A 14,837-nucleotide genomic window follows, 5' to 3' on the forward strand; every position below is an offset into this window, starting at 1 on the left:
AGCAGGGAGAAAAATATAGCAGAGCCTGAACGCCAAGATAAAATATTACATCGACACTTGTATTCTCATCTAACTATATAAATGGCGAGCAACTTCCGCACCCTCGGTGGCGACACCCCACAGCTCTGTTATCGAATAAACAACGCACCGCCAGACCACATGTCGCCTACTGACTCGCCACGGCGGCCGCGCTGAATTTACGCCTCGCGTAGGGGACATCTCACTGCTCACTACACCGTTTCCACCGCGCAACATAATTAATTCTACTCACCAAATGTCGGACAAAACGGAAGGGGAGCCAGCTTCGTACCGTTTACCGTGCGCACGACCTCATCACCACAACAGCAGCCAGCCGCTGCGGGGGTTTTTTCCTTTTTTTCAAAACTTTTTTTTTGGTCACCATTTTCTCCAGGCACCATTTCTGGTGTAACGTCGGGTGTTTCTTTTCACCAGCCAATCACCTTTCACGTTGCCACGTCCGTTGCCACGTCGCGCTGACGTACGCTAAACAAGCGCTGCCGTGCGCACAATGCAAACGAGCCCAAAGGCGCGCAAAAATAAGCCGACCATTGCTTAGACACAAAGTCAGACCTGGCAACGCAGCCTAGGCCAATCATGTGTGAGAGATCTACAAGCTATGGGGCAGAGACGCCACCGTATCTTAGCAACAACTACAGCGCTCACTCTCATTGGTCCTGTCACGCTAAGAGCAGTCTCCAGACAATGGCATCGCAGACAGCTTGCTGTTACTGCTGTAGCCATCACAGGCAGTTGCAGCACGACGGACAGGGCGCTGTGATAGCTGCCATGTCGCTAACGCTAACCTGGTTGTCATGCCTGCAGCGGCTGTGCAATCACTTTGTCAACAATGCACGTTCGTGTGGTGAATGTCTATATTGCTGCTCAGTTCGTCCATTGTAGATGGTGTATGTTTGTGTGTGTCTTCTGGAGAACTATGTAGCTCCACAGCAACTACAGTAACTAACGTCATGGCAGCACCGCCCCGTGCAACGCATGTTAGGCTGCATTATGGTCATGTAGTAATTTCAGATAATTTCGCTCCGATTAGAGCAGTGTTTATCAACCCTTTCACGCCCCCCCCCCCCCCCCCCCCCCCCAAATACACGTACTTGATCTGGGACCCCCCCATTCTGTTTGACTCCGTTCCACAAGTAAATATTGTGAAAATAGCCGATCTACAAGCTCGAAACGCCTCACGTTGACAGGCTTTGTAAGCTTGGAGATCGGCTATTTTCTACATGATTGCCTCTTTGTTACATTCTTTGCCAATGTGGCCCATGTTTTCATAGCATAGTTTATTGACTACTTCTGTTGCAGAAATGGCCATTTCCTTTACTTTCGGTTTTTTATTGTCTCCGCCAGGCCGAAAGGCATGGCGCAAGACTATGTTTCACCCCCTGTCCGTCCGTCTGTGATAGCTAATCTCTCACATCGTTGACTTGATCGCAGCAAAATAACAGCCCGATGTGGAGAGTCAGTGAGAGCTGGATAAACGACGTAAAATGTGTCAAAAGGAGTCTGTACGGCTGTCGATAAATGAACACATGACGTCGGTGGGAGAGGAGATATTGTGTCTTTTGGACAAACAGCAGCGTGGTGCTGATGTTTGTTGTGTGAAGCAGCTTCATGTCAGAGTGTTTGTGTTGGAGCGCCTCAGTGCGGCTGCAGAGTTCATGTGCAACCTCTTCCACAGAGACACAGAGACACTAGAAACTCTGCTGGGGAAAAAAAACACTGCTGGGCATTGACTTTCCTATGGACATTGATCTACACACTGCAGGTATATCTGCTACACACACAACATCAAACTACACACTGCAGGTATGATGCAGCGTTTGCATTACAGCCAGCATGCCAGCGTAGTTCCCATATGGTTTCAAGGTGGGCTAAACCATATGGACCCCATGTCAGCAATGTCAGCGGCATCCACTTCAGTCCCAACTGCGATGCCCATGCAGGCTATAAGTAGCTTCTACCTGGCCCTTAGGTGGGCCCCAACTACCCATGTTTATGTGGGACCAAGGCGGGTCCTAACTGCGTTTGCCCATGCAGGCTTTAACTGGGTTCTACCTGGGCCCTAGGTGTACCCTAACCAACCACAGTGCAGTGCCCATCGCTCCAATTGTTGTGATGTCAGGGCTCTCAATACTGCACATTGGTGGAGGAGGAGGGGCCGCAGGGCGACCCCACACATCGCTGAACCAATGGTAGCCCACGGATGTTTCCTCTGTGGATTTACAATCTGCCCCTCTATGCCACATATCATCCGCACTACAGGGTCTTCACTGACCGAGCCACGGCCCCACTGACCCTCATGACGCTACGCCACTTAAACGTGCGGCAGCATGCGCTGGGTTGCCAGGTTTGCACAGCCTGCGCCAGAAACAAGCAACCACCTTCATGAAAAAAAAAAAAACACCGAAATGGTCCGCAATGTTCCAGGGGTGTCCCCGCGCGTCCCAACACTCCACAGGGGGTCAGTGGACCATCAGGGGGTCCGCGGACCCCCTGTGGACCCCCTGAAACATAACAAATATTATTTCTTCAAATTTTTTCCTTTTTCAAAAAAACTTTTCCACAGTTTCACTCCGGCGATTTGGGTCCCCCAATATACACACGGCCACGCTGGGCCCCGTGCGCGGCTGGGGTTGAGGGGGGCGTAGCCCCCCGAAACTCTAGTTCTATATATTTGTTCAATATATCTCTGCTGTCCGGCAGCAACAAGCTAACTCCAAAATGGTTTTGTTCATCATTGATAAGAACAGCTGAAAGGAACTCCAAGCTCACAATGAGGTTGGAGGTCAAAAGGGGGTGGAGCCCAGCAAAACCAGCTAACTCCGGTGGACTTCGCTGGTTTAGCAGAGAATTTGAGGAGCCAATGGAGTTAGCTGGTTTTGTCAGAAGCACTTTTTAATGTTTTTCATTGGTTCAATATTTGTTTAACCAACACACAGACATAAAGGGTGTTCAATGGCCCTGATTTATAGAAAAAATGCAAAAGCGTAAAAATGGAGTTAGCTGGTTCCTGCCGGACAGCAACAATTTATATTCGGTTTATAATATTGGTTCAATCTATTCATGAGTTATCTGACTGAACTTAAATTTGTAATCATGACAGCCCTATTAATTTACATGACTGCCATATTGAATACGGCATAAAATCAAGCAGCGGAGCCAGGTGGCTCTGAGCCTTTGATCAGACAGCGGTCTGTTATTGAGCTCAGTCTAGCGGTCATCATTATCCAGAAATTTGATTTGATTTGATTTTATTTGGATCTCTTTTAGCCGAGGCTAATCTTCCAAGAGTCCAGAAATAACACACCGTCCAGAAATAACACACCGACTGAATTCAGTGATTGACCAATCAGAATCGAGCATTCAACCAAGCCGTGTAATAATCCTGAATAATTCATGGTCATACTTGTCCAAGCATGTCAGACTGATTACAATCAGTCACAGTCCAACTGAACTACCACCAAACCCACAACTCTAGCTATGACAGCAACCAGTGGTGTAAAGTAACTAAGTACATTTACTCACGTACTGTGCTTAAGTACAATTTTGAGGTACTTTTTACTTTACTGGAGTATTTTACATTTTGAATACTTTTACTTCTACTCCACTACATCTCAGAGGCAAATATTGTACTTTTTACTCCACTACAATTATTTTAAACCTTTAGTTCCTAGTTACTTTGCAGTTATACATTATTATATTATAAAACATACATTAACCACTTTAGCCCTACTGTATACAGGGTATTTGAAAATAGCTGTTCTACAAGCTCACAATTCGTCACGATGCGACGCATTATGAGCTTGTAGATTTGCTATTTTCAAACATTTTAGTAATTTACTTTTGGTACTTTAAGTATATTTTGATGCCAATACTTTTGTACTTTTACTCAAGTAACATTTTGAACACAGGCCTTTTACTTGTAACAGAGTATTTTTATATTGTGGTATTGTTACTTTTACTTAAAGGGGCCACACCATGAATTAAAAATATATATATTATATATAAATATTGCCCCCTAATACGTTTTAAACATGTTGTAAGCCTAAAAAACATCCAGATATTTTTTCTCACAATCTGACTGTCTGTCATTTCAAGCTTTTTCAGCTGCAATACCAAAACGTCCTTTTGGGCAGGGGGGGGGGGCTACTGAGCAATTCTGTCTGGCCATCATCAATGCAATGAAGAATGGCAAGGCAAGTGATGTCACTTGCCTTGCCATTCTGAAATGGCCTGTTCAGACACGCCCATTCTGAAAATCTCTGAAATGAGAATGAATGACTGAATGTTCAAAAAAAAAAAATTTGGGGTACAAGAGACACTGGGGAGCCCAAAAAATACCCCCCCCCCCAAAAAAAAAAATCATGGTGTGGCCCCTTTAAGTAAAATATCTGAGTACTTCTTCCACCACTGACAGCAACAATGTGGCTTCAGTGCATCGGATATAAAACACTATTATCGCTATTTCTCTAGTTCAATATAGAGTTCTATCGGCCTGCTTCTTCTTCTTGAAGTTAGATATATAGTTGCTTATCTTCCTCTTGAATATAAGTAGATATATATTTGCTTATCTACTTCTTGAATATAGATATATAATTGCTTATCTGGTTATTCTTCTTAGCTATAGATATATAGTTGCTTATTTTAGCTTGTTCTTCTGTCTCTAGTTGGGCCACTAGTAGTGGTGTTTATACTCTTTACTGGAGTATTTCCAAAATTCAGTACTTTTACTTCTACTCCACTATATCTCAGAGACAAATATTGTACTTTTACTCCACTACAATTATTTGAAACATTTAGTTACTATTTACTTTGTAGATTTTGATTACTATTACAAAACATACATTACTCACTTCAGCCCGTAATACATTTCGGCCATTTGAAAATAGACGATTTACAAGCTGCTTGTCAAAATATTTTTATACATTTTATACATTAGAAAACTTCACAATCAGTACTTTCTACTTTTGGTACTTTAAGTGCATTTTGATACCACTACTTTTGTACTTTTACTCAAGTAAATGTGGAATTCCAGACTTTTACTTAAAACAGAGTATTTTTACATTGCAGTAGTGATACTTTTACTTAAGTAAAAAAATGTAGTACTTTTTTCCACCACTGAATATGACTAGAGACGTGACGTCATGCTGTGACATCACACTGGCATTGCGCCAGATTAGGTGGTGATCTCATGCTGGGTGTAGATATTAGATTAGATTACCTACTATTAGATAGTAGGTATGAGATTACAGTAGACAGACAGCAAGTGAAACTGAAGCATATAGCTCTGTCGTTGGTCATCCATCTTACTATCCATGTAGTGGCGGAACAAGTTCAAAGACGGGCCGGGAGGCAGAGCGCATGAACGGTTCCCACCCGAACCGATTCGATTCCTACTACTCACCACTGTTTGGGCATGATATACAGTAAGTAGGCTAGGAGGTTATATTGAACTTTAATTTACTAACAATGCAGACAGTTACAGTAACGGTACTGCAGTGGCCTAGCTGGCTTTCTGCTCCACGTCTGTGGAATGCCCTCCCCGACCACTTGAGAGCAGTGTTGATTTTGACAGCAAATTTTGATTTAGTTTTAGTCTTAGTCATTTGAATAAAATTGTATTTAGTTTTCGTAATATTTTAGTCATCTTAAATGTTTTACTGTAAGTCTAGTTTTAGTCGACTAAATATCACAAGATTATGTTGACTAAATGTACAGTTGATTTAGTCGACTAAAATGTATTTTAGCGGACCTTGATAGCGTCGTAATGGCTGATTTTACACTTGGTTGCATGCTGAAAATAGCTGATCTCACAAGCTCACAACGCGTCGGCGCACGACACGTTGTGAGCTTGTAGATCTGCTATTTTCAGAGCGCAACACCTGAGCGCAACCAGACACAAATTGACTTGTCTTTTAGTTCTACTGTATCTCTTCTCCACTAGTCCATCACTAACATTTTAGTCTAGTTCTTATTTGTTGACAAAATTGTCAATATAGTTAGTCAGTTTATCTTATCTAGTTTTAGTCATCATATCTTAGTTTTTATTTAGTTTTCGTCTTTGAAAAAAGGTAGTTGATGAACATTTTTCGTCATAGTTTTAGTCGACGAAATCAACACTGCTTGAGAGCCCCACAATCTACCGATGCTTTTAAAAATTGATTCAAAACGTACTTTTTAACAAAGCTTTTCCTTAGGTCTTTTAAAAAATATATGTATATATTTTTTCCCCCAAGAAAGGCTGTTTGTTGCTTTTGCCCTGCTTTTGCTATTTTTGTGCCATTTGGTTTTAAACCCTGTAGCATTTTGTGATTTAAAAAAAATGTAAAGTGCGTTATACATAAAATGTACTATTATCATTATTATTATTACCTGTTAATGTGTCTCCCTGACCCAGACGAAGGTACCGTAACGAGCAGTGAGGATTAATAACGTCAATGTAACGTCAGGCTCATCTGGAGTTGCAACAGGCGGATGGATGATGAAGCCAAACGAAATATGCAGTTCTCTCCCTGATGAAGACCGTAACCGGTCCAAACATGTTGGCATTTTTATAGAATACATTTTGTTTTAACTTTACTTCCTCTCCTCCACATTCTTTGAGTGCTCGGACCTCTTCTTCTTTTTTAAAGTTTACAAGTCCCGCTGATCCTAGCAGCACCATACACCTTTAAGACTTGTTTTTATCTCCTGTGAGCACCCGGTTGGCCTCTGTGTCTTGTCAAACGAAGTATGCACCTAATTTGGACAGAGATTGCCTGGTCCATCTTTCCCTTTTTTTTTTAGCTCCATTTCTCTTTTTTTTTGGCTCCATTTTTATAGCCTCTAATTCCGTCACTGATTAGGCTACATTGTTGTCACTGCTGCACTGTCATCGGAACCTGCATTCACACTCAATGTTGACAAATGATTGATGATGACGTTGTAGGAATTAACTTTTTTTTGGCAGCTGTTAATGACGATTTTACCCAAAATAGTTTTGAAGGGGTGTCTGATGATAATGCTTTAAATGGGCCACGGCCTGCCAAGGCCCGCAAAGTGCTCTCAAGTCCTAACAAAAATAAAGGTCCGGGTGTGTGATGTGACGGCCGGGCCCTTGGAACCCCGGGCCGGTAGGCGCCCCCCCCCCCCCACACCCTCAGCCCCCAGCCTCCCCAGCCTCCTCAGACCCCCAGCCTCCCCAGACCCTCAGCCTCACCAGACCCCCAGCCTCCCCAGACCCCCATTCTCCCCAGACCCCCAGCATCCCCTGACACTCCGCCCATGCAATCAGTTTTCCTCAGAAAGTTTATGTTTGGGAAATAATCATTTTAATAATTTTGGCGCATGCAAAATAATTGTTTTGCTTAAATCTGTAAGCCAACAGTCGCCATTATCGTTGCCTCCCGTTTTTTTGGGGGGGACGGTACTCCCCCCCCCCCCCCCCCCCTTTAGAGACGCTTGGAAGCATTACAATGGTGCAAACTGCATGAATGCTGGCTTGCAGATCGGTGACTCAGGGAAATGAGAAACCTTATGCCACAGAGTTGTTGCGATGCAACATCTAGTGGCTGGATATATTGTCTATATATAATTGAGTTGTTTTGAGAGGGAGATTTGGATCCAGGACACATTTAGTAAGCCAACTGAATATCAGTACAACAGTATGGCTCCCGGGCGCGGCAGCAACCCAACACATAATACAACCACTGTTGCCATGTCTGCTTATTATAGGCGACTTTGGGCTTGTTTTTCTGTACAGTTGCCCTTTATCTAAATGGTTGTTCTCAACCATTTTCATGTCAAGGACGCCCAAATGAATACCGTGTGCATTTGTCCGCAGACCCCCCATCTGAAAATAATGTATTCCAGGGACCCAGTACCAGATAAGAATCTTTACAAAAATATTCCATATTTTGCACTTTTTCACCCCAATATTTTTGGGGAAAATAGCAGATATAGGTTTAACGTGTGACCCAGTCGTTTCTTTTGGGCTCGTTTTCATCGACGTCCTGGTTGCTTGTTTTTCCTCGCAAAATGTGGCAACACTAAATACAACGGTAGTGTTACATCACGCGTGACGGCGGTTCTACAGAAATGTTGGTCTCGTTGACGCACGAGTTTGTGAGGACACAGCGCTGTGTTGGCATCCACATGGATGGTCTGACAAACATCTTTGTGCAGAGGAACAAAAAAAGAACCTTGAGGCAGCTAGCTCTCGACTGTGGCTCTGTATGGTGCCAACAGGATGATTAAGTGATGTTTCTTTCATTTCTTTCTTTTCTTCCCATTCTACCCCTCCGTCACGCATATCTCTCTCTCACACACACGCACACGCGCACGCGCACGCACACGCGCACGCACACGCGCACACACACGCCTACTCTCTCAAATTCTAAAAACCTCTTGAGATGTACGCAGAAGAGAGGCTTGAAAAGGATTAATCCATACATAATATTCTTTCATGATTGCATCGTGGCTGTTGGACAGAAACCTTGTATCTCCACCCCCCCTCCATAATTGAATGCCCTATTTTATACTTTGTCACATGACAGTGTCGTGACAAAGCATTGTGAGATTGTACTGTAAGATTGGCTAGTTTCGCAATACTTTCAAAAAAAGTCAAGGATATTTTGAATTCTGGACTTCTACTTGTAACAAAGTACTTCTACTGTATTGATACTTTTACTTAAGTATTTGAGTACTTTTCCCACCACTGCCAAAAACACCACGCATTGTGAGATCGTACAATGCGTACGATTTGTATTGCAAAAAGTATTGCAAAAAGGATTTGCAATACTTTTGAAAAATCTTGAACATTTTGGACAAATTTTTCTAACTATAATCGCTCTAAAATAGGGACGCCATGGGTTCAAAGTTGCTCAATCTGTCTGTGTTTTTTTTTATAAATATTTAACCAAATAAAAGTTTTAACAAGAGCCAGTGAGTTAAATAATGCATTGGATCCATTGGAACACATCAGGTTCTTTTTCCCCCATTTCCTGAAAAGTAATGGTTTTGGACGTACACAGTTTGTACCCCTCAGCGGCGATATGTAAAGGAAAGGATAAGAGGCTCTCTCTCTCTCTCTCTCTCTCTCTCTCTCTCTCTCGCATGGCTAAAAGTTTATTTAAGACTTTATTGTTCCTCCGTGTGTGTGTTGTGCTCAGTGAAACGATCGCTGTCACATTCTGTAGCTCAACACACTTCTCTGCAGTGGTGGAAAAAAAGTACTCATATTTCTTACTTAAGTATCAATACCACAATGTAGAAATAGTCTGTGACAAGTAGAAGTCCGGCATTACAAATTCACATAAGTAAAAGTACAAAAGTATTGGCATCAAAATATACTTAAAGTACCAAAAGTAAAAGTATGCAGAGGGTCCCATCTCACGTTTCCAAGTTTCCAAATGTATAAAATGTATACAAATCCTTTGAAAATAGCAGATCTACAAGCTCATAGATCGGCTATTTTCAAATTGCCAAAGTATATGTATAAGTTTGGAGTGGTTTCGTTATAATCAATGTAATTGCCTTTGAGATGTAGTGGAGTAAAAGTTATTTTTTTTTTAATTGGAAATTGGAAATACTCCAGTAAAGTAAATAATACCTCAAAAGTTTAATTAAGTACAGTACTTGAGTAAATGTACTTAGTTCCTTTCCACCACTGCTTCTAAGGAAGCAAAGAGGAAAAATAATCAAATGAACTGAATGCAAAGGAATCACTCGGATTGCAAACCTGCAATACCAATGCAATGAAATCTACCAGAGCCTGTGACTAATATGTGTTGTGTCTTGCAGTGAACAAATGGAAAACACCGCTCTCTGCTTTGCATGAAAGGCATGTCAACTTGTCAAGCCTCTCTCTTTTGAATACCCTAATCAACACCCGTTATAATGCCACAGTGAAACAGCGCCTTCCTACATACCTCTCAATTATACTGTCTGAGTGCTGCATGCAGCAGCCAGGGGATTTCACGCTGAAAGTGTATTTATAGTCATACAGTACGCATGTATGTGTCTAGTGTGTCTACTGCGTATGTCTTTGCAACTTACACAAGTATGTCCCTGAACTATGTATGTGGGTCACTATGTATTGTGCTATTATTATACTTTTATTTACACCCCAGCATCAATACTACTAAAGAAAAGTATTACGTTTATTGTACATGGGAAATAATGAATTTATTCATCCACAAAATGCATTTTTTTCTATCGATTAGTCATCCCATGGAGACTTGAATTCATGGATACTTTTTTTGGTTTTGTCGCATTCCTAAGGCAATAATTTGATGACCAGCAGCAGTTCCGGCTGGTCATCAAATTATTGGCTTAGGAATGCAAAAAAAATATATATATATCCATGATTTCAAGTCTCCATGGGATGAACTGGGGAAAATGGGTGAACTATCCCTTTAACCCCCACCCCCCTCTCTCACTCTCTCGCTCTCTCTTATATTTCTAAAGGGCAACCTCTGTAACTTCTGTGAGACATAAACTGGGCAGTGACTGAGAGCCAGATGCCGGAACCATAGTCTAAGGTGGGACCGGAGACATGTGGTACTTGGACAGGCCTCGGGGGAACCAGCTGGAGAGTCTGGGTGAGTGAAACACCTTTTAGATGACACGCCATTCATTATTGTCTCTGATCTGGGGCCAGCCTGATGGATCTATATAGGCTATAGAGCGAGCCAGCCATGACGGAATGGTCCGACCCCCGTCGCAGCCTACAGTAATAGCGCGCTTGAACAAGAACCACTGAACCCTGAAGAGCGTTTCCTAAACGACAAATGCAGAGTGCAGCCATACACGAACATGTCCGACATCATGTGAGGTCTAGAGGTATTTTGCCATTATGAGATATACGTATATTCTCACTTCCACTAATAGTTAGTAATCATTTAAATGCAGAGATTCGCATACAAAGTGATCTCTTTCAGCTTCCAGCACCACTGCTCTATAGATGTAGTGTTGTTGCTAGTAGGAATAAACACAGAAGCACCCGGGAGGAACTAGACTAAGAAAGGGGAGGAGCCAAACTGAGTTCCTGTTACTACACAAAAAAGGAGATGGTGTCCCCGGTTTTTACCGAATGGTTTCCCAGATTGCATAAAAAGTTGCTAACTTTAGTCAAGCAGAGACACACTAGACACACTTCCTTGTTAATAAAAGGTATTACTATAAGCTATAATATAAAAAAATATGTGCTTGGACTATCACCAAGGCAAATTCCTATACAAATGAAGTATACAGTGGTTCTCTCTCTCTCTTCCATCTCAGTGTGTGCGGTGCTGTCCAGCGTGCTGCTGATCCTAGTGGGTCTCCTGGGGACGGTCCACGGCTGTCCCGGGGTCTGCACCTGCCGCGGAAACACCAGCGACTGCTCCGCCCTGGGTCTGCTCTCCCTCGCCCCCATCCTACCGCTGCTGCCCAAGGAAACCCGGACTCTCCGCTTGCCCCAGAACAACCTCTCCTCGCTGGGCGCGGGAGAGCTGTCCGAACTCGGCGGCCTGGACCTCCTGGACCTCTCGCAGAACCGCCTGTGGAACCTGCAGCCCACCGCCTTCTCGGGCATCTGCGGCCTGCGCTCGCTCAACCTGTCCCGCAACCTCCTGGGCAGCCGCCTCCCGGCCTTCGAGCCGACCGGTACCGGCGGCGGCGGCGGCGAGGGGGGCGTCCTCCAGGGCTCGAACGGCAGTCAAGGGAGCAACGGCAGTGCCGCTCAGCTAGGTCTGAGCAAGGACCTGTTCCGAGGGCTCATCCTGCTGCGCTCGCTGGACCTGTCCGAGAACGGTCTGCTGTGGCTCCCCAAGGGCCTGCTGGACTCGCTCCAGGGCCTGGTCTGGCTCTCTCTGGCCGGGAACAAGCTCCGGGCGCTGGACAGAGTGACGTTCGAGCCCCTGCTGGGGCTCCAGGAGCTCCAGCTGGCCGGCAACCCGTGGGTGTGCGACTGCAAGTTGAGGGACTTTAAGCACTGGATGGAGTGGATGATTTATAGGGGTGAGCCGGGGCCCGTTTGCCGTTACGCTGCCACGCCGGGCTCTTTTGAATCTCAAATGTGTGAGAATTGATAGGCCGTTAATCGACTTGCTGTGGTTTATGACTGTAGCGGAATGAATGATTTTGTACTTTTAGTCTATAGCTGTCTAATCAAGCCAATTAATCTCAGTTCTGCAGTATTTCTAGACTTGCTGAACACAAGCATTTATAAGCACTCGGTCTCTCTCCCTCTCTCTCTCTCTCCTGTATCACCATACTTTTCACTCACTCTACTGTATCTCTATCCTCCATACTCCCTCCTCTCTCTACTGTATCTCTCCATCTTTCTCGCTCTGTCTCTACTGTATATCTCTATCTTTGTCCCCGTCTCTCTACTGTATATCTCTATCCTTGTATCTCTCTCTCTCTCTCTCTCTCTCTCTCGCTCTCTCGCTCTGTATCTCTCTATCCTCTCTCTATCTCTATCCTTGTCTCTGTCTCTCTCTGTATCGCTCCATCCTTGTCTGTCTCTCTCTCTCTCTCTGTCTGTATCTCTCCATCCTCATCTCTCTTTCTCTATATCTCTCTATCCTCTCTCTATCTCTATCCGTGTCTCTGTCTCTCTCTGTATCTCTCCATCCTTGTCTCTCTCTGTCTCTGTGTCCCCCCCCTCCCCCCCTCTCTGTGTATTATGTTTCCAGATGGACGTGTGGATGCGGTGCAGTGCAGTCTCCCCAGGGACCTGAAGGGCAGGGACATCCGCAGCGTTCCGGCAGAGATGTTCAACTACTGCCTGCAGATCCAGCAGGGGGTCAAAGAGGGAGGAGCAGGAGACTCCGCCTCCTCTGGCGGCTACAACAACAACAACGGCGGCGGCGGCAGAGCGCCGCCCTGCCCGACCGGCCGCATCACCGCCAGCGGCGAGGACTGCGTGCGCCAGCGCTACCGGCCCGCCAGCGTGCGGCGGGCGGCCGGCACGCAGATCGTGGCCGGCGTGGTGTGCGGCACGGTGTGCGTGATGATGGTGGTGGCCGCCACCTACGGCTGCATCTACGCCTCGCTCATGGCCCGCTACCAGCGGGAGATCAAGAGCCGCGGCCAGCGGCTGGTCAACGACGCGGGGGGAGCGGAGACGGAGGCCGAGGAGGGCGAGACGGACGTGGAGGACGGCGTGGTGTCGTCGCTGATCTCGCCGGACGAGTCGCCGACCATGCAGGCGAGCGGGATGGACCACAGCTACAGGATAAGCAGCTTCTGAGAGGAGCTTGGGGTCACTTTCTGATTTCCGACTTTCACTTTCAGGATGCGATTCATTGTGACCATCTGAGCAGCCATCCAGCTGGATTGAAGATGAAACTGAATTTTGCCCTCCCCCCGTGGAAATCAGGGAAGGCCTTCTCATCTTATTCATGCTATTATGGGGGACGAGGAATTGTATGGAGGCAAGAATACAGTACATACAGTACCTACGGTATACCTATCTCACTGTATGTGTGGTGACAAGACTTTAGATGGGGAACTGATTTACTGCGTATGGACCGGACTAAGTTCAGCAACAAACAACTGGATGTGTGCAGCTCGTCTACTGAAAGGTGTGGATGCTTTGTGTGGATTGGTATTCCTCGCTACGCTGCACAGAGCTGTGTGTCTCTGACAGCTTCCTCACGCCTCTGAAGCTCATATTCACCTCTGTTTGACTGCTTGTCTCTACTTTCATCGGTTGCGGTGCGGTACCTTTGATCAAAGTTGTTTTTTTGTTCTTTGTGTTGGAGAGCCTGTAAAAGCACAAAGCTACAGTACCGTCTGTTGTATCTGTTTTATGTATCGTGAACTTTTACCTAATATCCACCATGCATTACAATGTTCTTTTTCTGTATTTGATCAGCCTTTTCTTTTTTATCAACACTCCTAGTTCTAAGAGTAGCTCAGTTAGAAGAACGAAACCAAATAGTAGAGAACGTATGATCAGGGTTCGATTTGCCGGGCAGGATGGATGGCGGGGAAATCCTCAAAGCCTCTGCTTTTGATATCCCCCCCGTTGGTCATTCATTCTTTTTTTAAACGTCCAGTGGGGATCATGTTTTATCCCTTCTCCTGGTCAGACACAATTAAATAGATGCATTTCTTTTTGGGAAATGTAGCCTGTCATGTTTGATAAGTTAGGTTTGATAATATCACAATTTCACAAAGAAAGTTCACATTAACCATGGCATCCCTATTTTGGGCAAATGTGTCAAACATTTGTCAAGACTGTCAAGAAAATATTTTTATAAAATAGTGAAAATAGTAAATCTACAAGCTCTACAAGGCATTGATGTATTGTGACCTTGTAGATTGACTATTATTTTCTCTATTTGTTGTACAAATAAGTACGGCTTAAGAGGTTAAGAAGTTTGTTTGTTTTGTGTGTTTTTTTTGTCGAACCCTGTGTATCATAGTTGTGTACGTTGCGTGTGTGTTAGACCTGCGGAGATGCTGAATCATTTATTTGATGAAACAACCACTTTGAAAAGATGTGAGTCATGTCAGGGAGTTGCTGCTCTATAAGCTGGGGTTGTGAAGGTGAACTGAAACAAAAAAACAAGAACACTACTGGCACCTAGAGGCCATCAGCCATACACTAAGCTTGGGGCTAATTAGCTTCTATAGAACACTGTAGGTCAGGACATACTATACTTCATCAATGACGGATAGTAAATATTAAAGATAGCCCAACCTTCATATTCCCAGCCTAACAGTGTAATGAGATTGTTGCTGCTGCTGCAAACTACATTAAAAAACAGGGTGAGTGCGCACAATTTTTTAAGAGTCAAGAACTTTTACTGTTGTTGTGCAAGCACAAC

The 14,837-nt window shown here is 44.5% G+C and overlaps 2 protein-coding genes across 2 annotated transcripts in view; one reads left to right on the forward strand and one right to left on the reverse strand.

The window, feature by feature from the left end:
* LOC311047750 (uncharacterized protein) overlaps positions 1-13,292 on the forward strand; it is a 31,840-nt gene extending 18,548 nt beyond the window's left edge. The window contains exons 2-4 of the mRNA XM_084060591.1: positions 10,483-10,616; positions 11,296-12,015; positions 12,696-13,292. Of these exons, the coding sequence (XP_083916717.1) occupies positions 10,571-10,616; positions 11,296-12,015; positions 12,696-13,252 (1,323 nt within the window). The 5' untranslated portion in view covers positions 10,483-10,570 and the 3' untranslated portion in view covers positions 13,253-13,292. The remainder of the gene's footprint in view (positions 1-10,482; positions 10,617-11,295; positions 12,016-12,695) is intronic.
* LOC311047049 (voltage-dependent calcium channel subunit alpha-2/delta-4-like) overlaps positions 1-14,837 on the reverse strand; it is a gene marked incomplete at its 5' end in the record, with an annotated part of 127,813 nt that overhangs the window by 55,995 nt on the left and 56,981 nt on the right. The window lies entirely within an intron of this gene.

This window comes from Gymnoscopelus microlampas (genome assembly GCF_963454915.1).
Source record: "Gymnoscopelus microlampas genome assembly, chromosome: 6".
In the NCBI taxonomy this organism is placed as follows: Eukaryota; Metazoa; Chordata; class Actinopteri; order Myctophiformes; family Myctophidae; genus Gymnoscopelus; species Gymnoscopelus microlampas.